Source organism: Erpetoichthys calabaricus, chromosome 9 (genome assembly GCF_900747795.2).
Source record: "Erpetoichthys calabaricus chromosome 9, fErpCal1.3, whole genome shotgun sequence".
NCBI classification, from domain to species: Eukaryota; Metazoa; Chordata; class Cladistia; order Polypteriformes; family Polypteridae; genus Erpetoichthys; species Erpetoichthys calabaricus.
In genome coordinates, this window is record NC_041402.2 from 118,134,823 (window position 1) to 118,158,351 (window position 23,529).

At 40.2% G+C, this 23,529-nt stretch overlaps 1 protein-coding gene across 1 annotated transcript in view; it reads right to left on the minus strand.

Annotated features, from left to right (window-relative positions):
* Window positions 1–7,123: 7,123 nt before the first annotated feature.
* Window positions 7,124–23,529, minus strand: part of LOC114658065 (granule associated Rac and RHOG effector protein 1-like) — a 214,812-nt gene continuing 198,406 nt past the window's right edge. The window contains exons 10-14 of the mRNA XM_028810093.2: window positions 20,154–21,190; window positions 19,676–19,841; window positions 14,209–14,346; window positions 12,840–12,918; window positions 7,124–9,698 (exon numbers count right to left, since the gene is read on the minus strand). Of these exons, the coding sequence (XP_028665926.2) occupies window positions 9,363–9,698; window positions 12,840–12,918; window positions 14,209–14,346; window positions 19,676–19,841; window positions 20,154–21,190 (1,756 nt within the window). The 3' untranslated portion in view covers window positions 7,124–9,362. The remainder of the gene's footprint in view (window positions 9,699–12,839; window positions 12,919–14,208; window positions 14,347–19,675; window positions 19,842–20,153; window positions 21,191–23,529) is intronic.

The following is a 23,529-nucleotide window of genomic DNA, read 5'->3' on the forward strand; positions in this document are numbered from 1 at the left end:
ACTCTAGAAGCTTCATAAATAGGTAAGAAACTTATCCATCTTGGCCACATCAATTGAAAGATCAGAATTCATAAGTTGTGTGTCTTTTTCTACAGGAGAGCAAAAGTTCAACTAGCATTTCTCTCTCTCTCTGTATATACAGTATATTTTCATAGGTCTGGGTGGTTACCTACCAGGTAACACTTGTGGTTGGTCTGCCAGTTGGAAAACATCCAGCACAAATCATAGATATGTGACACAGTACCTGCCAAATAATACAAAGAGTACACGGATTAGTTTGTGGTTCAATCCCCTTAAGGGAAAGCAAAGGTGCGTACACCTGATGACCTCCAATTAAGGCGAAACACATGTTGTGTACTCTTTGTATTATTTGGCAGGTAATTTATCGTATTGCATATATATATATATATATATATATATATATATATATATATATATATACACATATACATTGCACTGCAACATATATCCATCTTTTATTATCATTATTTAATGTATAAATTGTATTATTTGGTTTATTGCAGCAGGCATATTGGAGTTATTTGTTGAAAAATAGTCACACCAGCTGAACCTCAACAAAGAAAGCGAAATTTTCTTAATGTAGACATTCTCCGAATTATGAACTTCATTTATAAACTGTATAGAACTCTTTGTATTTCTGGTGTCTCTGGGTGGGCAGAAGTTAAATTTCTCACACAAGCTACAATAACTGGGCATCCCTGGGTGGGCGTCTTACTAATTTTTTTACATGAATTATTGGCACTGCCCTTAATTATAATTAATAATTACTTAACTTATTGTTTAACAACAATCAATTATTCTTCTCATACCATACACATTTCCTACAAAGGAAATGAAAAACACAGTAAACTGTGGCGGTGAAGGATATTGTTAGAAAGAAAATTAAATGCTTAGAAGGAAAATAAACATATGCTAATTGTAAGAAAAGCAAAAGTAAAATATTTTGAGCAATTCAAAATAAAAAAGAAGAAAATTTTTGAGGAAAAAAAAACTAAAGGATATACTGAAATAAACATTGTAATTTCAACAGTGCCTTGAGTCTTCATATTTCAAGGGGAGATGCATCTCTAATATCGCCTGGACTAGGCTGCAATATACTGAAGTAACTCACAGTAAGATCAAACAAGGATGTTCACTTTCCATTTTGGAAAGTAAACGTACCTTAACTACAAGTTGTTGTTTGTTATGAATACAATAATACCTAAGTTAATGAAGTAGATGTGTTCTGCAATTGACGTAAGTTCGTAATGAGAAACTTGTGAAATTTAACAATTGATAAGTATTGTTAACAAAGAAAAGGGATGAAAAATGGTGGTTTGGGTTGGTGCAACAGGCCTCGTACTGTCTATTGTCAATCATGTCCTTCCTTGGCCACTGTACAACACCACTTGTTATGGCCCAATTCTGCTCAACTTCTTCAATGCACTCTCATCTGCCTCATTCACTGCCTAAGATCACCATTTGCTTCACTTTCCTCAACTGTGTGAGAGTCGATCTGAGCCGTAACTCTTAAGAAGGCTGGCTGGCGACCATGTGCCCAGACTAAAGGACTAACAGTGGAGACGCAGGTGAGTGCTGTCAATCTGTACCCCTCTTTCCAGCTCTGCACCAACTCCTTTCAAGACCCATTGCTGACCCCAATGATTCTAGTACGGGGAAATTCTTTTCCCAGCTTCTACCCACTTTGATTTAGCTTCTAAAGAAACTGTGCAACTTTTTTTGTGAAATACCAGCAAATTATATTTATTGCCCTAATTAACAATGTGTGTACTACAGTAAACACAAAGTAACCAAGTGTCATGTATAACAATTTTGCATTCTAGCGCACACACACAAAATATCAATGACAGACAAGGTCTCCTCTGTATATGGAAGTTGCCCGATGACTTCCACTTGCTCTGTTACTTGCCACTGTGCATTTTATGCTGACATCATTATAAAGAAGCTTTGCTCTTGGAGGACTTGTTAACAGGTATTACTGTATGGCTACGTTAATGAATACTGTAGATACCATCATCAGACTGGATTGATTTTTTTTTTTTGTCTCATCATTTGTGTTTACTTATTGTAAATTTTGAAATGCTAATTATTTTTATTGTTTTTTAATTTTTATTTCAGATTTTAGAGTGGTAGAGTTCAGTTTTGCTTTTCTTTTTTGTAGCTGTTGGCATTTAAATCATGATGTTTACTACTATATAAAATCCAATTTTAAATTGGTACAGTAGTATGGGAGACAATGTGAGGCAATTAAGGATGACAATGACAAGCTAGTGACAGATATGGGAAGTGTCCTGTAAGCTTGGAGGGAATTTTTCATAAAAGAATTTAAAGTAACAGTGAAAGGTATACAATAATTAGTGAAAGATGGCCAAAATACCAACAACATGGAGCCTCTGACACCAGCGGAAATAGAAAATACAAAAAAAAAAAAAAAGGCAGCAGGATGGGGCGTAGTAGCTCTTTGGATGACTAAGAAAGCAGGAATAAAGCTAGTGGAAGAAAATAACTACATTATTCCGAAAGATGTAGCAGGAGGAAGAAATACCGACTGAATAGGGAAGAAAGCCAGCAGCCATGGATCTTATTTAATTTTATGGCGTGTTAGTCTGCAATGTTAGGTTCTTATATCATACATTTTTTTCTTTTTCAAGAATATCATCCAAAAGATTTGAAGCAGAATGGCACAGTGGCGGAGAGGTAGCGCTGCTGCCTCGCAGTTAGGAGACCTGGGTTCGCTTCCTGGGTCTTCCCTGTGTGGAGTTTGCATGTTAATAATAATAATAATAAATTTTATTTATATAGCGCCTTTCCCATGCTCAAGGCACATCACAGAGTTTAAGAAAGAACGGCGGGGTATACAGTATATAGCATTGTACTAAACCAGATAAATAAAGAAGAGTAAGATAGTAAATTCAGAGAAAAAAAGCCTAACAGACAACATAATTGATGGTCTAGCACAAAACTGTGGGGCGGGCCCCCCAGGGGGGTGCGAAGTAACAAAAAGGGGGGCGCGAAGATGTGAAAAAAAGAAAACAAGAATCTAAAATATGAAAAATACATCTATTGAAACCAAAACAAATGAACTTAAACTACATTCTGATACTAGAAAAATAAATACAGAGTTAGATAAATGTCAATAAAAGTTAAGTAGGTATAATAAAATATGCATCTATGATGTATCATTAATTAAAAAAGAACAAATTGGTATTAGTGGGCTCCTTTCAAAAAAACGTTAGGGGGGCGCAATTAAAACTGTTATGAAAACTCGGGTCGCAAATACTTAAAGGTTGAGAAACGCTGGTCTAGCACACACACAGGCTACATGAGCAACTTGACATAAAAGTAAACTGAGAGAAGGGTAATAAAGTCAGGTAGAGCTAAAAGCCTTCCTGAACAGATGAGTTTTGAGTTGTTTTTTAAAAGAATTTATGGAGTCAGCTGATCTAATTAAATTCAGTAGGTCATTCCAGAGTCTGGGCGCTATACAGCTGAAGGCCTTGTCACACATGGAGTGTAGATTAGTGTGGGGTACAACAAGATTATCAGAATCAGAGGACCTTAGTGGGCAGACAGGCACATAGTGATGGAGAAGGTCACTGATGTAGTTTAGCGCAAGGTCGTTTAAGGCTTTGTAGGTTATTAGTAGGATTTTATATTCGATTCTGTAAGACACAGGGAGCCAGTGGAGACGGAGCAGGATGGGTGTGATGTGCTCGCTGCTGCTGGTTCGAGTAAGGACTCTTGCAGCTGACTTTTGAATAAGCTGGAGCTGTGATATAAGATTAGAAGGGGCACCTGCCAGTAGGGAATTACAATAATCGATGCGGAATGTGATTCTCAGCGTTAGAAAAGGAGAGGAAGGAGCGAACACGTGATTTGTTATGGAGGTGAAAGTAAGAAAGTTTCTTAATGTGATTTATGTGGGCGGATTCTTTGCAGTAGAGGCAGGTCTGATGAGATCACCGCCAAGATGGACTGGGAAGGAGCTCATTTTATTAAGTTGCTCTTTAGTCCCAATTTGCAGGAGTTCAGTTTTGTTGCAATTTAATTTTAAAGAGTTCTGCTCCATCCAGGTTTTAATTTCACTGAGCAAAGTTGTGAGCTGAGAAAGCTCTGATGAAGTTCCACTTTTAACATTGAAATTGAGTTGAGTGTTATCTGCATAAAAATGATAACCCAGTCCAAAGCTACAAATAATATGACCAAGGTGAAGCATATAAATACAGAAAAGCAGAGGACTGAGGACCCTGAGAAACTCCTTGTATGACTGGCGCTGTGCTGGACCTGCTGTTGCCAAGACTAACAAAATCTTGCCTGTCAGTCAGATAGGACTTGAACCACTGGAGGGCAGTGCCAGAGATACCCAGCATGTTCTCCATTCTGGACAGTAGAATGTCATGTCTGACAGTGTCAAATGTTGCAGGTCTAACAGAATTAATATGCTGGTTTGTCAGGAGTCTGCTACCATAAATCAAAAAAATAAAATAAAATTTAATTAATTAAATAAAATTGGTAAATCATTGCTTACCTGTAGCAGAGCAGTTTCACAGTTGTGCTGTGCTCTGAAACCAGACCGAAAGGGTTCCATCAAATTATTAGAAATTAAGTAGTTGCTGAGTTGGGAAACTACAACACGCTCAAGAACTTTTGACAGGAAAGGTAAGTGGGAAATAGGCCAAAAATTGTTAAGATTATCAGCATCAAGACCAGACTTTTTTAACATTGGGGTTACAGAAGCGGTTTTAAAAGTAAGCGGCACAGAGCCAGTGTCAAGGGATGAGTTTATTATTGTTGCAACAGTCGGGATTATGGCAGGAAAGCAGGATTTAAGTAGTGTGCTGGGGATGGGGTCCAGTACACAAGTAGTCGGCCTCATCTTACAAAGCAGGTTATTAACAAACGCAGAGGTGACTGGTGAGAACTTAGAGAAGGAGCTGGATGGAGTGGGAAAACAGGGAAAGATCTAAACAGATGATGTATTTATGTTAGTTGAATTATTTAGATCTTTAATTTTGTTACAGAAAAAGTGGAGAAATTTCTCACAGACTTCAGTAGAAGAGGTAATTGGGCCAGATGCGGGTTCGAGTAGTTTATTAACTACAGAGAACAAAACCCTTGGGTTATCATGGCCACTTTCTATTATTCTGCCATAATGGGTGTTCTTGGCAGCAGTTAGTGCTTCTCTGTAGGCTCTTTGGTGGTCAGAGAAAGCCTGGATGTGCACAGTGAGGCCAGTCTTACGTGACATTCTCTCAAGGTGTCGGTCAGCTGCTTTCATAGATCGCAATTCTGAATTATACCAAGGAGCTGAACGCTTAAAGGAAACCTCCTTATGTTTTAAAGGAGCTGTTTTATCTAATGCTGAATGAAGGGCTGAGTTATAGTGGTCACATTAAACAAAATAGTGCATGATGAATCCAAACATCAAGGTCAAGATGGAGAACTGCTTTCTTCTTTGACATTTGCATCATATTGTTAATAAGGACTGCGGTGGGCTGGCACACTGCCCAGGGTTTGTTTCCTGCCTTGCGCCCTGTGTTGGCTGGGATTGGCTCCAGCAGACCCCCGTGACCCTGTAGTTAGGATATAGCGGGTTGGATAATGGATGGATGGATGTTAATAAGGAGCCATTTAAACAGTAAATGCTGCTGTCTAAGATTGAAATATGCAAATGGGGGGGTAGCTTCATCAAAAATAATGGACTTCTCATTAAGAAACTGGGTTGGAACAAAACCCTGCAGGCACCTCAGCCCTCCAGGACCAACACTGTCCACCCTGATCGAGGAAAAACTTGGGTTGCTGCTGGAAGAAGTGTTGGTGAGGCCAGCAGGGGGTGCCTACCCTGTGGTGTGAATACGGATCCCAATGCCCCAATGCAGTGAAGGGGACACTGTGCTGTAAAAATGGCACCGTCCTTCGGATGAGATGTAAAACCAAGGTCCTGACTTCCTGTGGTCATTCAAGATCCCTGGACATCCTTCATAAGGAGCAGGGTGTATCCTGATGTCCTGTATAAATTGCTCTCCATGGCCTAATCATTCTGGCCTCCTAATTGCCTCTCTCAGCACTAATGTGTGGTGAGCGTACTGGTGCAAAAATGGCTGCCGTCACATCATCCAGGTGGATGCTACACATCAGTGGTGGTTGACGTGGCTCCCCAATCACTAAAGCGCTCAGTAGTGAGAAAAGTGCTATATAAATGAAATAATCATTATTGTTATTATTAAAGTGATTGATTGTTCAAGAATGGGGAAGCTTTATGCAGAGCCATCTGTTTATGAAGAGTGTGTCTGAAAATATACTGGAGCACCAGTAAGAGGAGTTTAAATGGAAGGACGATCACAGGAGGAACAATGAGCCTATGGGAGAGGAAGATGCACAGGATGTCATCTACTTTCTGAGGACTTCGACCTTGGGTTTCTCATCTTAACAACTGCTTTGGATATGTAGCCAGGGAGAGTACTGTAGCATGTAAGGAGTCATCCGGATAGCCGGAGAACTTCAAACACATTTGGGATGGAAGACAGCTTAAAGCAAGGAGACTCACTGAGTCCATTATTCTTTGTCAACTAGAAGAATGCAATTGTGAAGAAGTGAAAATTAAAGATAAGGACTGACAACTTAAGTATTGTCATTCATCAATGTTAATAATTAGGATGGAGAAATTTTCAGAAATGGGAAAGGACCTAAAACCAATAAGCCTCAGGTCATGAGAATCAACAGAAATAGCATTGTGCAATGGCATTGCCACATTTAGAGGAGACCTCCTATGAATGCCTGTGGGCACTGATGACATGTGACAGAAAACTAAAGAACAGAGCAGGATTAAGGTGGCTAATGGGAGAGGGGTCACCCAAGGAACTAAATAACTGTACAACTCTGTTTACATAAGTATGGTGTATGGCAGTGACAGCTGAAATGTTAGAAGAAAACACATAAATGAATTAGAAAAGTGACTCAGGGCACGATGTTCATGTCGGCCAAAGGCCATGCCACATTTACGGTTTAAGTCACACCATCTAATATTAAATTACAAGAAAAGAAAAAGCAACAGGTGTCACACTCTACAAAGATTAACCACATAAAAATGCAAAACCAACTGTTTTTTGTTAAATGTACATCTTTAATAAAGCAAATATTAATTTTACTTACAGAAGCTTTTAAAAGGTAAATACAAAATGTACAATTCCAGTTTCAAAAACATTGTACTACTCACATTAAGCAAAATGCATCCAGGGAAGGTTAGCCGGAGCACTTGGGCATTGTGAGAAAGAAACCTTCCATGGCAAGACTTGCAGGACCAAGTGCAAGAGAAGTCAAAGAATCTCAGAAAAACATACAGGTACCAGCATTAGAGAGATCATACATGGACAGCACCTACTGAATAGCAGACATGGCAAAGGGCACATCATCCGCTTCCCTCCTGCAGTAGTGAGTCTAGTGTGGGACCTGCACTGACGGATGTACCAGAAAGCTAAAGTTAACCAAACCCCCTGGACCAACCCAAATCCCTTGGATTACTCTCCAAACTGGGCGGCATCCCCATGAATAATAAAACTGCTATGAGCGGAGAGCTCGGGGCGCTGTGGTCTCTCAGAATGGCGCCAACTAGTGGAGGGTGCGGACGAACCATTTGGCATGGCTGACGAGTACTAACAGTTACAGTTCAAGGTCTTCATATCAAAGAGCTGCAGAAGAGTCAAGTTCACGTAAACGAAAAGCAACACATACTTGTCTTGTTGTGCAAAGCACAAAACTAGAAAAAGGTCTATATACAGCAAATGGTTCTTGTAAACATGTAAGTATGTTAGTTTTCAGGAAACATGGTGTCATATCATAAATACAGGCAACATTGGCATCTGCAAACATCACAAAAAGTTAACATTCTGGGCTTCCAAACAGAGCCCATCACCATACAAACTGGAGAGACATGGGGGTTTACCACAAAAAAAATAAAAAAAGGAAAAAACAACAAACAAATAAACACACCCATATCTTCTGATTTTAGTGTTCTGTAACAGCATATTTGGTTACCCATAGATATAATGAAGGTAGAAAAAAATGACCTTAAATGTGCTTCATCTTTAACTTTCTTGAAATTAGAAATCTGTTGTGTAATATGCTTTTGTGTTTATTAACATTACACATATACAGTAATGGTATAATGCTTTAAGAAAATAGAAAAATAAGATTAATACTGTCAATGCTATACAAGAAAATATTGTATTTAAAGGAAAACATTGTTAAGATTCACTCAGAGTTCAGTTCTCATTCAGAACAATCCAGCCAATTGTGAATATGAAAAAAATTAAATAACCTTATAAAGACTCTTTCTTCGCTATACGTTTTATTATACAGACAGGGAGGAGGACAGCTGTACATGGTGGGATTCTTTTCACTGTACTTCAAAGCACCACTCCATTTTATTTGAATGCTGCTTGGAAAAAATACTCTATTTCACAGAAGGGATAAACAACATGGCACATAATTACTGCTATTATGTCAGTTATATAAAATAAAATAAAAAAGTAGTGTCTTCTTCTTTTCCATGACAATTTCTGTTAAAATTATATTTTTGCTGAGCCTGCTCAAAGCTTCGTAATAAAAGTGAATTTATTTATAATTGTATTTTTCCCCCCATTTTGTGTAATCTACAACTACAGAGTTGCAGCGCGCGACTGCTGCTAGTGCCTCGACTTTTCTGTATGTTTCTTCAAAATGTAATTTGGCAGTTTTAGCTCATTGGCTCTGCTGCAGTTAACACAGTCCTAAGTCGAAGGACGGGCAACGAAAGCAGATGTTCCGTTTCCCAATCTTTGACAACTGTGGTATGGGCGAACATTTCATTTGAGGGTTACACCCAAGACTTGCACTTTTTCATGCCATTTTTAGCAAAAAGGTACACACGCACTCACCCACACTTAGTGCACGTATGCATGTACATATAGACACACACACATACATACATACATACATAAATAGAAGCACACACTTTTGGAAAATATTTGGCCATTATATTAGTTGTATGAGAATGAAGCTGCACTGCATATGGTGAGCACTGGTTTACAAAATGATTAGGAAAAAAAAGTCCTCATGCAGCAATTCTTTGCATCGTTTTCTGCGTAGCTGCTCAAATGGAGTAACGCCTAATAAAATGGCCGTGTTTTGCTTGAACAGTGCTGAAAGACAGAACTCACTAGACTAGTTACGGATTGCTTGCTAATTGCTTCCCACACAGGATTAATAGTTCGTTTCAATTCACTCCACTATAAAGAAGCAAAAAAAATACAGCTTAAGTTGCAGATGAACACCTAAATCAAACCTCAGACAATCCGCCCCAATCAGTACTGGTGCAGGTAAGAAGGCCTACGCTCGTGTTTCAGTGGGAACGATTTGAAGCCCTTAGTCATCTGCTTGTGCTGTGAAGCTGGCTGCTGGCTGGATGATGGAGGCTGCTGCTGTTGGCTGTAAGAAAAGCTGGAAGAAATCCCAGTGGAGGCAGCACAGTCGTTGGCTGTGGACCACACCGGGGACTGGAGCATCTGCATGGAATCGTTCCATTGGCTGACAGGGTTGGTCATCTGGTACAAGGAAGAGCTCTGACTGGGCAGTGTGTTGGTGAGGGGCGAGGAGTGCTGCCAGGGAGCCTTTGGAGGCCAAGTTTTAGTTTTATTTTCCTGTTGGAAGACAGAGTTATTAGTTATTAAAAAAACAACGAAGAAAAGTCTGAATTAGCCGCTCTAATTCAGGATGTACATAGGAAATGTATTGATTTACTTCATGAGGTAGAAGTGCATAACAAGAATACAGTAATCCCTCCTCCATCGCGGGGGTTGCGTTCCAGAGCCACCCGCGAAATAAGAAAATCCGCGAAGTAGAAACCATATGTTTATATGGTTATTTTTATATTGTCATGCTTGGGTCACAGAATTGCGCAGAAACACAGGAGGTTGTAGAGAGTCAGGAACGTTATTCAAACACTGCAAACAAACATTTGTCTCTTTTTCAAAAGTTTAAACTGTGCTCCATGACAAGACAGAGATGACAGTTCCGTCTCACAATTAAAAGAATGCAAACATATCTACCTCTTCAAAGGAGTGCGTGTCAGGAGCAGTGACTGTCACAGAGATAGCCCTATTGATTTGTTTGCATTTCTCTCTGTTTGGCTTTTAAGTATGCGAAGCACCACGGCACAAAGCTGTTGAAGGCGGCAGCTCACACCCCCTCCGTCAGGAGCAGATAAAGAGAGAGAGAGAGAGAGACAGAGAGAGACAGTTTGTTTTTCAAGCACAAATCAATACGTGCCCTTCGAGCTTTTAAGTATGCGAAGCACAGTGCAGCATGTCGTTTCAGAAAGCAGCTGCACAAAAGATAGCAACTTGAAGATAATCTTTCAGCATTTTTAGACGAGCGTCCGTATCGTCTAGGTGTGCGAACAGCCCCCCTGCTCACACCCCCTACGTCAGGATCACAGAAAGTCAGCGCAAGAGAGAGAGAAAGTAAGCTGGGTAGCTTCTCAGCCATCTGCCAATAGCGTCCCTTGTATGAAATCAACTGGGCAAACCAACTGAGGAAGCATGTACCAGAAATTAAAAGACCCATTGTCCGCAGAAACCCGCGAAGCAGCGAAAAATCCGCGATATATATTTAAATATGCTTACATATAAAATCCGCGATGGAGTGAAGCCGCGAAAGGCGAAGCGCGATATAGCGAGGGATTACTGTAGTCGTGTCAAATATTTGAAATATTAAAGCGTGTGCTTCAACTGAAATGTTTAAAACATAAATATTCTCAAATTGTAACAGACATTTATCATTTTTCACCCTCTAGTAGAGATCTATAGAGGGCGAGAACCCTAGTAAAGGATCAAACATCCTTGAAATTGTCTAACACTATATCCCACATGCGTATGTTTAAAATTTGTCATTTTTAACCTTTTTGGAATATGGACAGGGTCACCGGTAAAGAATCAAACAGCAAAAGTATTCATGATCAGCAACCTCGAAATAGAATAAAATGACAATCTCCATTTTTTCAAAATTTTCTGAAAAGGACTAACATTGACCCCACGTATCCCACTAGGGGGTGAACCCCTGAGGTCAATTGATGTGGAGGCCTGGCACAACTTTTTTGCTGAAGACACCTACTGGTTTACTCTTTAATAAGTCTAGAAGTCCATTAATTTTGACATCTTGTATATCCAGACATTAAGGTGAGTCAAACAGTATATCATATATGGGGTTTTCTCATACAGGCGAGTCAGGATGTGACCGACAAATAAAGCAGAACTGATTTCAAAGCGTTCATAAGTAATTCTCACAAACGTAATACAGTGGAACCTCGAGATACGAGCACCTCTGTATACGAGAAATTCAAAATACGAGGAAAGTATGAGCGAAAAATTCAGCTCTAAATACGAGCATTGGTTCGCGTAACGAGCCACGAGCCAGGCTGTGGGTATAGCTCGCGGCTTAGCAAGGGGGCGTGGTAGCAGTTGCGAGCCGCGATCTGCGGTGTCTGCGTTTCTCACTTAAGTGCACAGGTGGGAAACTGCCCACATCCATGATTGTTCCTGTGGCTGATGGGCTGCAGCTGCCATGTCCTCCCCGCATATATAGAGAAGCGCGAGCAGGTTAAGGGTGGAGAAAAAGTAAAAGAAAAGAGAGAGAGAGAGAGAGAGAGAGAGAGAGAGGGGGGGGGGGGGCAGGCAGGCAAGTGCAGGCTCGCGCAGGCTCGCGTGTAGCTGAACAGGCGAGCCAAACAGCTGAAGCAGGACGGTGTAGAGAAGGTCAGCTGCATTAAGAGTGTCTCGCCTGTTTTAGAGCCCGCATGGGAGAAATAGGTGAGACGCTAACAGAGAAGAAGCACCGGGGACTGTCATCTGTTTTTAAAGACTGCTTCTTGTTGACGTTTTAACCTCGTGTTAAAGGATTGTTATTCTTGTGTATTTTAAACCTCCACTTCACAACTGTTTTAAGGATTATTTATTTAAAGATTTATTGAATGCTCTACTGCACTTTGGACACCTGTTTTGATTCTTTTAATAATCAGTTATATTATTTACCAGTGTTATTTATTAAAGGTAGACTACAGTATATATAATTTATCAGTGTTATTTATTAGGAAAATTGATTTTTATGTTAATATATTTGGGGTGCAGAACGGATTAACTGGATTTCCATTATTTTCAATGGGGAAGTTTGTTCTAGATACGAGAAATTCGCTATACAAGCTCAGTTCTGGAACGAATTAAACTCGTATCTAGAGGTTCCACTGTAACACATTTCAGCGGTCACTTGCACCAAAGTGCAATAAAACAACACCAGAAACATTGTGTAGCTTTTTAGTTGCAATTGATTGTTCCCCCCACCGTCTAGATGGCCTCTTTTTATTAATAATGAAAGGAGTAGAAAAATAAATGGTCATATTAACAAAATGTTTGCCATTTTAATAACTGTCAGTAAAAGTGGTAAGTGCCAGAACGCAGACATTTAATGGTACTAGAACACAATACTTTGTGGATGCCAGTGCTGCCATTTGCACTTTTATGCATTTTTGAACTCTTTAAGAAAGACAGTGAGATGTTGAGCAGATGAACCATTGAGATCTGAGAGACAGCACCTAATCAGTATTTCTGAAATGCTGGTAAAACCAAACCCATCATTTAAAACTCAAGGCTGTGTTTTCTTCACCTCCGGTATGGCAGTCTCTTCAGATGCACGCTCAGGTCGTAAGACTGAGGCTTGCTCGGCCTTGCGGTGTCTTACCTAACTCGAGAACAGAGTACGAGAGTCAGACTTCAGGACTGGACACCAACCTGATTAATATCCTCTCCAGATACATGTAGGGGAGGTGATGGCAAAGTGCAGGCTTCCTGCTCACCGCTGCTGTGTTTTCTGCATAATAGGACAAAAAAAAAAAAAAAGTCAATCTGGAGGCTTTTATAATAAACTTATAAATATAATAAACTTATTTTATCTCATTCATTTAGGACAGACCTCTGTGTGCTAATGTTACATATCCTCCACCTGTTCTGTGTTATTAGTGGGACATAAAAATACCCAATTAAAAAGAACAGTTTAGGGTCATGGAGGGCCTAATCCTATTCCAGCAGCACTAGGGGCAAGGCAAGAAACAACCCTAGATAGGTCCACTCCCACACTCATACTGGTCCAGTTTATAATCTCCAAATTTTCCAACGGAAATATTTTTTGAATATGAAAGGAAAACCTGGAGAAGCCTAAGAAAAGTCCACTCTCGCACGGGGAGAACATGCAAACTGCGTACAGATAGAAACTAGGCACAGGATTTTAGCCCATTGCACTAAGGTACAAATATCAGAGGAACAGGACAATCACCTGATGGCAATCTACATGGCTATAGTCACCCAAAACAACTTTTACAATGGATGTGAGGCAGTAAGGAGTCTAAAATGAATATACTGACGTGGTGAATGGCCGGCATTTAGAAGCTTCAGTAAGGAGAAAACGTGGCTTACAGAAACTGAGGGTCATTTTTGAGAAAAAGATATTTGTGACTGAAAGGACTCACTGGCCAGACATTTATTTTCAACAGGATTTTAAGCCATTTAAGATTTTGTTTTCCTCTTGTTTGTTCAGTTGGCCATATCTTACCTTGCATTACAGAGTTACGAGTGTTTTATTCTGGAAACCTATCACTGTGTATCTGTTCAGCTCCACGTATCTAAAGTGTGTGTGTGTATATGATCTGAAGGTGAACATACATATAACTGGTTAAAGATTCTGCAATACAGAATTATCACACACTGAGGCAGTATAAAACAGTATTTCTGCCTTAAAATGTTTTCTACATTGGTTTCACATTTTGAGCAAAGTCATACAAAAAATATTGCAGTTTATTATCCAAAAAATTAATTAGTATAGCATAAGCGATGTCCAAAATTACTGGGTTTTCACTTGCACCACAACATAATATGAAGCTTTTAGGACAGGTTTTAAATGTAATAAACTAAGAGTTTTACATTCACTTTTAGGTGGTTATACCTATAAAGAGATACATACTGTAAATTCTAGTACTTTTCATCCACACAACTAAGGACCCTGAGATGGACTAGCAGCCTACCGTGTGTTCTGTGCTGCTGCACCTCACAACCCTGCAGCAGATTTAACCGAGTTTTATCATGGCATAATGAAAAGACAATTTACCTTCTTTGTTTAACAGCAGCCACAAGGTCAGGTCCTGAGAACATGGAAAAGAGACTATCACCATTAGCGGAAGATGTTTCATCACTTGAACTTGCAGAGTCACCCTGAGTTCCAGACCAGCTGCTATTTATTACATCCCTAAAAAGAGTTAAAAAAAATAAATAAAAGAATGAAAAAGTTTGCCCCACATTTCACATAAGCACAAGTATGGGCATGGAAATTTACAAACAAGCTAATCTTAGCCTTAGAGATACTGAGAAACAAAATGCTGAAATTAGTGGGAGCTTCCATAAATGCAATACACTGATGTGGCACTTAGTCACGGCTTTCAAGGGCAGCAGACTATTAGAATTTCTTTTATATCAGAAACTCAAAGTGATTTTATAATATATTATATATATATATATATATATATATATATATATATATATATATATATATATATATATATATATATATACAGTAAGTGCCAGACTCTGAGTCAGAGTCGGAAGGCAGTGGGCAGTACTCAATGGGAGGTAACTGTTGAATTTATTTGTACTAGCCAATCCGCGGCGTACCATACGCCGCATAATCAGGCCGCTTTTTTAATGATTTTTAAGCACAGGGAAAAAATTAACATTTGAAAAATCCGTAATTTAATAAACCACCAAGAAAACGGGAGGAGAGGGGAAGGACGCCCATTACGCACCCGTCCGTCATGCTAGTCTGCTGATTTCTTGTTCAGTATGCACTGCCTGCTCATGTGCCCACCCCCAACTTGTCACCTGCGTCGTTTTCGTCTTTGCACAGTCGACATGCACCTGTGAGTAGTGATGGGTGGAGTGAAGCCTCACGAAGAATCAACACGTTTGAAGCAATTGTGTCGGAAATCGTATCGAAGCTTCGAAGCATTTGACATTCACCTCTCTAGTGGCACCTCCTGGCCATTTTCATTAACGTTACAGAAACTTATGATACACTTCAATGACGTCTGTTAAAACTCTTATTGCTTTTATTTTTTCGCAGCTACAGACTGACAACGAAGAGAAGGGTTCGTCAGCAGCTTCTAGTGTCTGATGTCTAAAAAATATAAATATAACTAACGCCGACAGGCAGAATGCACTATACGATAGCAAGAGTTAAACAAAATAAGACGCCTCACCTCATGGATTCCCGGCTCTTTCAATTAGTATTTACTTTTGCACTGTATCATTATAATCGCTCCTGTTATTAGTATTATAATTAACCTTGATCTTTTCTTGAGATTACATTTAATAGCCTTAAATGTTTTCTTTGGTCTGACTTAATTAAAATGGAGTAGACAGAAAATAAAGGTTTATCCCTGTACTTTGCCATGATATAGGTAAGCACATTTGAGAAAGAAAATGTGAAATCCTTAAATCACAGATGTCATTATTCGATCAAGTATTAAAATCTGCAGTGCTTCGAAAGCTCGACACAGTGTTGAAACCTGAGTATCGAGCGGCCCATCACTACCTGTGAGTCACGTAGACTTTTCGTTGCTGTTTGCAGTTCTGGCCGCTTTTCGCGTACTGAGTTGTTCCGGAGTCACAGTTGAGAAACACTTTTTAAATGCCTTTTAAGCACAGGGGAAAAAATGAACATGTGGCCCGCTGCATTCTTTAACTGCCTTGTGGCACTGTAGTAGTGCTGCTGCTTTGCAGTAAGGAGACAGTGGAAGATTGTGGGTTCGCTTCCCGGTTCCTCCCTGTGTGGATAGCAAATTATCCGCGACAAACAAACTGTTTTACACGGTGCAAACCAACCTGAAGCGTAGTATATGCCGCATAATCACGTCGCTTTTTCAATGTTTTTTAAGCAGAGGGAAAAAAATGAACATTTGCAAAATCCGTAACGCTGCTTTCAGTAAGTACAATGCACACACGTTTAATTTTTTGGCAACTTTTTGCCAGCCGTCTTTCCTGGTTTGGGCTGTTTTTGCAGTGTTACCTCTTGTGCATATTAAATCTTGAAATCCTTCGAGTAACTAATTAACTAACACCCACCCACCCAGCTTGTGTGAAAAAAATGCGCCCGTTCTTTCATCATTTTGTTGCAGCAATATACATTGTGTTTTCACTGTGCGCGGAGGCGCGCATTCATCTCGGATTATTACATCCTGCTAGACTAATATGCTACATGGCTGCATTTGAAAAACCGACTTATCCCTGATGAGTTTCACCGGCATTAATGATTAGGAATCTGGTTGGAACAAAACCCTGCAGCCACAGGGGTTCACCAGGACCGAGTTTGGGAAACACTGCTGAACAGAGACGAAACCGACTCAGGTGAGGAGTTGGGGCGGGCAAAGTAGTTGCAGCTATTGATTATTCAGTGTTGTTTGCCTGGGTGTCTGCTCTGCGTCTGCGTATCCCATGGTTGTCTTCCGGCAGTGTGAATGCCTCAAGAGACAGGGCGTCCTTGTGTGGTGAGTTGTTGTAGTTTGTGACCACGTCGCCGAAGTTATCCCAATGCTGGCAAAGAAAGCCAACAGCCATGTTGCGAAGTTTGAGAGCAACAGTTTCGTCAGGCAGGGTTTCGTTGTTCCTTTCCCATTGTTTTCGATGGTGGACGCGGTCGGGTGTCGAAACCTTTAAGAATAATGAAAAGTCAACGTGGCTCAGAGGTGCATGTGGACTCCTAGCACAGACGAAAGGGACTAACTGGGTGGTCAGTGAGTTTTTGCATCTGGGCACATGAGCAGGCAGTGTGAATGCCTAGAGAGCGAGGGTAGTTGTGAATTTCCCATTGGGATTAATAAAGTATCTATCTATCTATCTAGACGCGGGCCGGGAAAAAAGGAGTGTTGGTGGGCGGGGAAACGTCTTCTGTGTTCCTGCAGGACCATCCAAGAAGACGCATGTTTGTCGCGGCGAATTGCTGTATGTAGCGTGTAAAACAGTTTGCTATGGTGCACGCGGTCGTGCCTCGTAACCGTAAAGTCAACGTGGCTCAGAGGTGCATGTGTACTGTAGCCCAGCCGAACATAAATGATGTCGTTTTTTCAGAGTTGTCGCGTCCGAGTTGGTGGGCGTGGCTCTGCGAGTTGTCGTCGTATCCAATGGTCTTGGGCGTCTTACTCGTCAGCGGCTTAGTGAATCCACGCCCCTTCCGGCGTGCTTTCCATGGGTGGCTACTTGTCTTCAGGCTTAGTGAATTATATATATAGATTGTTCATGTGGCTGATTACTGGAGGACTGGCAGAGGTGCTTGGTGTGACTGAATGCCTTTTATTTTATTCATACAACATCTGTTGTTATACTGTGTCTTGGGTGTGCAGTTCTCTAGAGCCCCCTGGTGGTCACAATATGTATAAAATGCAAGGATGACTGACTGATGCGCAATTTCCTGTTGAGGTAAAAACCTGGGATTGTACATTTAGGGCGGTAGGCATCTGCTAAGAAAGAACATTATGATATATCAATATTTAGGTGTAAAAAAAAAATTAAAAACCCTCACAATGGAAAAATTACTTGACTGAAAAATGCTTTGACTGATTTGATTGAATTTTGGTGACTTTACAGAAAAAAGAAAAATTAGCCATATTGTGTTTTTTTATTTGTCTATATTTATTAACATCATGCTAATGCACGAAGTGATTCACAGGCCAAACAGCATCACTAGCCAAAAGGGTGGATGGACGACTGAAGTAAGGGTGGTGTGTTCTGGACACAAAAAAAAGAGACATGATGTTGTTTGGTGTGTACAGTGGGGTGTGAAATGGAAGAAGAAAGTTCAGTAAAAGTCTTGGAAGATGCAAAGCTCAATGGTTAGCAAGTTTGTTATAAACATGAACTGATGGTGCAAGGTGCTGTGGATGTGAGCAAACTGTAGGTGTTACTTCAGTAGAAGCTTAAAGGGAGGGGAGAGAGAAGTAGAGGCAGAAGTGGTGTTGGACTGTTAGTGTCAGTTTAAACTTAACAGGTCCCCAACAAGCTACTCCATCTGTAACATACTGTACATTTAAATCTACGGACGTGCATTTACATGTGCATCTGCTTACTTTGAACAGGAATGCCTCACTTGCTCCTGCTCTCCAAAATTTTTTACATCTATCCATCTGTATACTTTAGCATCTACAGACTTTAAAGGGGGACCACACACAACCGATCAAAAACATGACAAGAAACACTATACTCCAGTTTCTCATTATTTCTAATGATTACCTGTTTCAATACACTTTCCTTTAAAATTTTGTTTTGCATTGACCATCAACAAAAGCCAAGGTCACCAGTACAAGCAGAAATCTATTTATTTTTTCCTCATAAAATTGTATATAGCATGTTTAAGAGTAAGCTGCTCAAGAGACCTAATAATATTATTACATATTATCTGACGGATGACTTCATCCAAGGCAACTTAAAATAGCTGAGATATAACTGGTTACATTCTTCTTTTGCTTTTGGAGCACAGGCAGGTAAAATGACTTGCTCATAGTCACCCAGGGTCAGTAGCAGGACTGGAAATCCCAACCCCAGGGTTTGAAGTTTTAGGTTGAAAGCATTAAGCACTACAACACACTGCTTGCCAATAATATTAGCCTTTGGTAAAAACTCACAAATATTTACAGAAAAGCACTTAATTAGTTACATAGTAATTCTGGTATACTCTACTCGATTACAGACACTGTAACTGACACCCATTCTCTTATAAAATTTTCTGGGCAAAGCTGGGTAAACACAGCTACTTTGTTTATATACACATTGTGTAAAGTCATCCCAGTTCATATTTTTATGCTTTATCAACCTTTACCAGCATGCCTTGCAGATATCCAAGTTCCCAACTTCCCACACTTGAGTGCTTTCATAGTTATTGTTATCCTTGCTTATTCTAATCTACTTATCTTACACAGTTGACTGATCAAAGTTTTTTGCAAATGTGAGCTTGAGAAGAAGCAGCATCTGCTGTGTGCACATATTCATATGGGCAGTCCACTTGAATCTGTGACAGCACTTTTCAATCAGGGATCAGCTATGGTGGTGCTTGAAAACACCCGAAGGGTAAAAGAAAATTAAAAACACATTTTTCTAAAAAAAAATTTTAACAATAATAATAATAACAATTAGGCATAAATCCTAATAATACCAACAGTGTAATGTCTTTTACTTGCTACTAAAATTTTGTTCACTGTGACAAGTCAATGCTACTTTGAAATTCTCAAAAGGGAACTCTCATAAGGCCAGTGTTTAGTCTCAGCCTTTTATTTTACAAAATAACTACAGGTCTGTGCTTTTCTAAGGAGATACAAAAGTCACTGTCACATAGCCCAGCATGTCAGAAGACACCTGCTGATGGGAGATTGTGCATTGGTCAGAACTGAGTCATCCTTCACTAGCAAAAAACATTCATTATGGTAAACACTTCCTCAACCGTAAGACACCATTTTTCTTGAAATACACAGGCAACAGCATTCTGCTTACTAAGTTTTCATAACAAGTGACACTTAACAGTACGTCTTTCTTACCCTTCAGTGTAATACTCAGGGAGTGGCCAGGTCCTGTGAGCCTCATCAGGAATAGGCCAATTAGCGCGAGCATTGCTGGGGCGCTGAACGTGCTGTGCTTGCCGTTTCTGCTGCATAGCCTGGCTGACCCCAGCCACATAGCGGGCAAACTCTGGATCTGAGCCAACTGTATTAAAAAAGAAAAAAGTGAGATCTGCCACTCAGTTGCTGACATCCACAGCTATTCTCACTGTACTTATCCCTGCACTGAAGCCTTTAAGCCTTGCTGTCTACCAAAGCAAAATCAAACAGCAGGCTCCAGCCGGCTTTTTAATAAGCTTTTGTGAGTATCACATAGCTAAACAAAGAAAACTTTGAAATGGACATTCTATATTTAATAGAGTATATGTCAGCATGTCATTGTTAAATACATTTATATATACAGTATATATTTTTTTTTCGCATCAAATGGATGCAGTTGTAAATTAACTAAACATACCTGCGGGGTCGAATGGAAGGATTTCTCCTAGCATTCCAAAGACACCTTCATTTTGGTCCCGATTTGGCCAAGTGTTGTTTCTCGGACCTTGGGGTTTTTGGCCTAGCATTTCAGACACTACATTATCCATGTACGTCCTTACAAGCCCTAGACTGTACAAATCTGAACTTAAATCACCAAGTCCAGGGTTTCCCCACTGTCCAATCTGACCAATAGGAGAGAGTCCAGCTATAGTGGGTTTTGAGGGATGCTGGGAGGAAGTGCTAAGCCACTTTGCTGGGACTCTATGCTGCTGCTGCTGCTGCTGTTGTGGTGCTTGCTGTTGTTGTTGCCCCGGTGGCTGCTGCTGACAAATGGGCTGGAGGAGATTTTGATAGTACTGCAGTGCTTGCTGTTGAGGCTGTTTCTGGGACTGGTGTGGCTGAGTCAGGGCTTGCTGAGAAGCTTGTAAAGAGGTGTGAGAAAGCGGTTGAGAAGGCTGCACACCTGTTGGGGGCTTCTGCTCAGCTCCCGTGGAGGACGCAATAGAATTTCTTCTCTTCACAAGTGGTGATGCCTGTTGAGACTTGCCCATGTTGAACCCTGAGAGAAAGTCTATGACGTCCTGCATTTCTTGATCAGTAGGCAGGTTCATGCCCTTCTCTTCTTGGGTCAGTTCCCTTCTGTCAAATGGATATCCATTGACCAGCTGGCTGAGAGAGCCTGGGATAGGCTGAGTAGACTCAGTCGTCCTTGGAAAGCTGCCAATGTTCAGGATACTTTGCAACCTGACATCCATGGAGGTGGTCTGCTTGTTTTTGTCATCTGAGCAACCAGTGAACATATTTCTCGATGGGGTATTTGGAACTGAAAAGCCCCCACTGCTAGATGAGCTGCTGCACGAATTTTTCTTGGTAAACTTTGAGGTAAGCTTGGAGATGGTTTTTGGAAGTCCGCTTGAAGTTTTCACTCCATTGCCAGAAGGCATATCCACCTGACTTCCATATTCAGAGCTTTCTCGCTGAAGCTGGATTTGAATAATAGGCAGAGCTTGCTCTCTGTGCATGCAAAAACATGAAACAAATAGGAAGTCAAAACATACAATCAGCAAAAACAAATACAAACCCACTTAAACATCCATTTGGGTATCATTACACAAAAGTTAAAAACAAAGCATGCAATTTCTTAACAGTTTCACAAAAAAAAAATATTGCCCATAACTGAAGACCAAGTGAGGAGACAACTGAGGATGTTACACAATGGGATAAGATAGAGTCAGCCCTCGAGTTCTTAAGGCCTGTGCTGACTAACTTTGTGGTGTCCTCTGTCACTGGTTCAGTTTGTTCCTAAGGCTTCAGAAAGTGTCACTGCTGTGGAAAACAACTTGCATTGTTCCTGCTCTAAAGAAGGCAGGGGCATCTTCATCTAATGACTACAGCCTAGTTACACTTATGCTGTACATCATGAAGACCTTTGAGAGGCTGGTCCGGGACTATACTAGTCCTCTTGAGACCACCTGGGCCCACTGCAATTTGCCTATTGATCAAAGATTGGAGGATGCAATTATCCACTATCTCCACAAGGCTTATTCTCACCTGGACAAAGCTGGCAGCACTGTGAGGATTATGTTTTTTGATTTCTCCAGTGCCTTCAATACCATCCAGCCATCCCTGTTAAGGGGTAAACTCAAAGATATGCAGGTGGATGAGCCTGTGGTGTCCTGCATAATGGGCTGTGTGTCAGGCAGACCACAGTTTGTGAGACTCAAGGACTGTGTTTCTGATATCGATGTGAGCAACACTGGAGCACCACAGGGGACAGTCCTCTCTTCTGTTCTCTTTACTCTGTACACCTCAGACTAGTTATATAAGAGCAGGTCATGTTACTTACAGAAATTCTCATATGATTCTGCACTTATAGGGTGTATTGATAAAGGTGATGAGACAGAGTATAGGAGTCAGGTGGAAAAGTTTGTTTTTGGTGTAAACAGAACTGTCTGCATTTTAATAACAGCAACACCCAGGAACTGGTTATTGACTTTTGCGGCACCAAAGGGCATCTATGCTCCATTTTTAACTCCAATGTGAAGTGCTGTTAAAAAGCATATATTTAATGTAGTCTACTAAAATATGTAATTGCATTCTATTATCGCTATTACTTCTGAATTTGACTCATTGTTACAAAACTATTTACTGTATTAATCAAAAACCTTACATGTGATTCCTGGATGAAGTAAATAAAAATGTGAAATGCTGTAACTTCATATCAGTTAACTTAGCTGCTGAACGCACCTGAATGTTATGCCATGCTTACATTGTCCAATTCGTTATTTGTAGTTAACGCTTTGTTTTTAAAGAACAAACTAAAATTGCATTTACAACAAACACAAACAGGTGTGGAGCAGAGTAACAGCACTAGAGGGCACAGCACCCAAAGGTTGCGATTGGCAATATAATAAAGAGGATACTACAAAAATTCATTTGTGGTTTAAGACTTTCGTTAAGTTAAAGTGTTTAAAATGGCACAATCGTACAGAGAGTTATTGTGCTCAATGGATATGCGTGACCAGCAGCTAATCAGGAGTCATGACATGATCAGTACTGGTGTCAAAGGGCAAAATCAGTTTTCTCATCAAATACTGGACTTGCTGAGCAGAAAGATCTTTCAGATTTTGGTTATAGTTACATATAATATCTATTTATTCATTCATTACCCAATCTCTCTAATCCATTCAGAACACTTTGGTCATGATAGTATAAGAAAGCACTATCCATTTTTCACTTTTTTCAGCGGTTCTTATTTTTCTGATACAAACAACAAATACTGTTCATTGACAAGGCAGTTTGAGTGTACATATTTGTTCTGGTAGATGGCACACTATATCATTTACGTGCTCTGGGGGTCAAATAGTTGAAGATGTAAAACTTTGAAGAAAGACTATCACGTAAATCGAATTTTACTCAGAAAATACATTATCTTTTAGTAAAGTTGGATCTCACACTGAATTCTCTCTCTTTGTCAAGGTTGCACATAATGTCACACTGTAAATTAGCAGGCTGTGTGAAACTGACGACTCTAAATTTTGAATGTGCGTGTCCAAGTGCTGTAAAATGAACTGGTAACCTGTCCAGGTCCATTTCCTGCTTTTTTGGTGCTGCTGAATTCAGAGATCTACGAAAATCAAAGTACTTTTTACTTTGAGCTCTAAATTTTTCACTACACTTGGTAAAGGCACATGTGCCCTGCTTACTTCATAATTAATGCAGTGAATTCCTGGTTTACATCTGAAGAGTTGAATGTAACTGGGGAAGCTTGTTCTCTGACACAGCTGGAATACTACATAGAAGGCAGTAATCACCACATTTTTGCAATTTGCATACGATTAATTTTGGAGTCA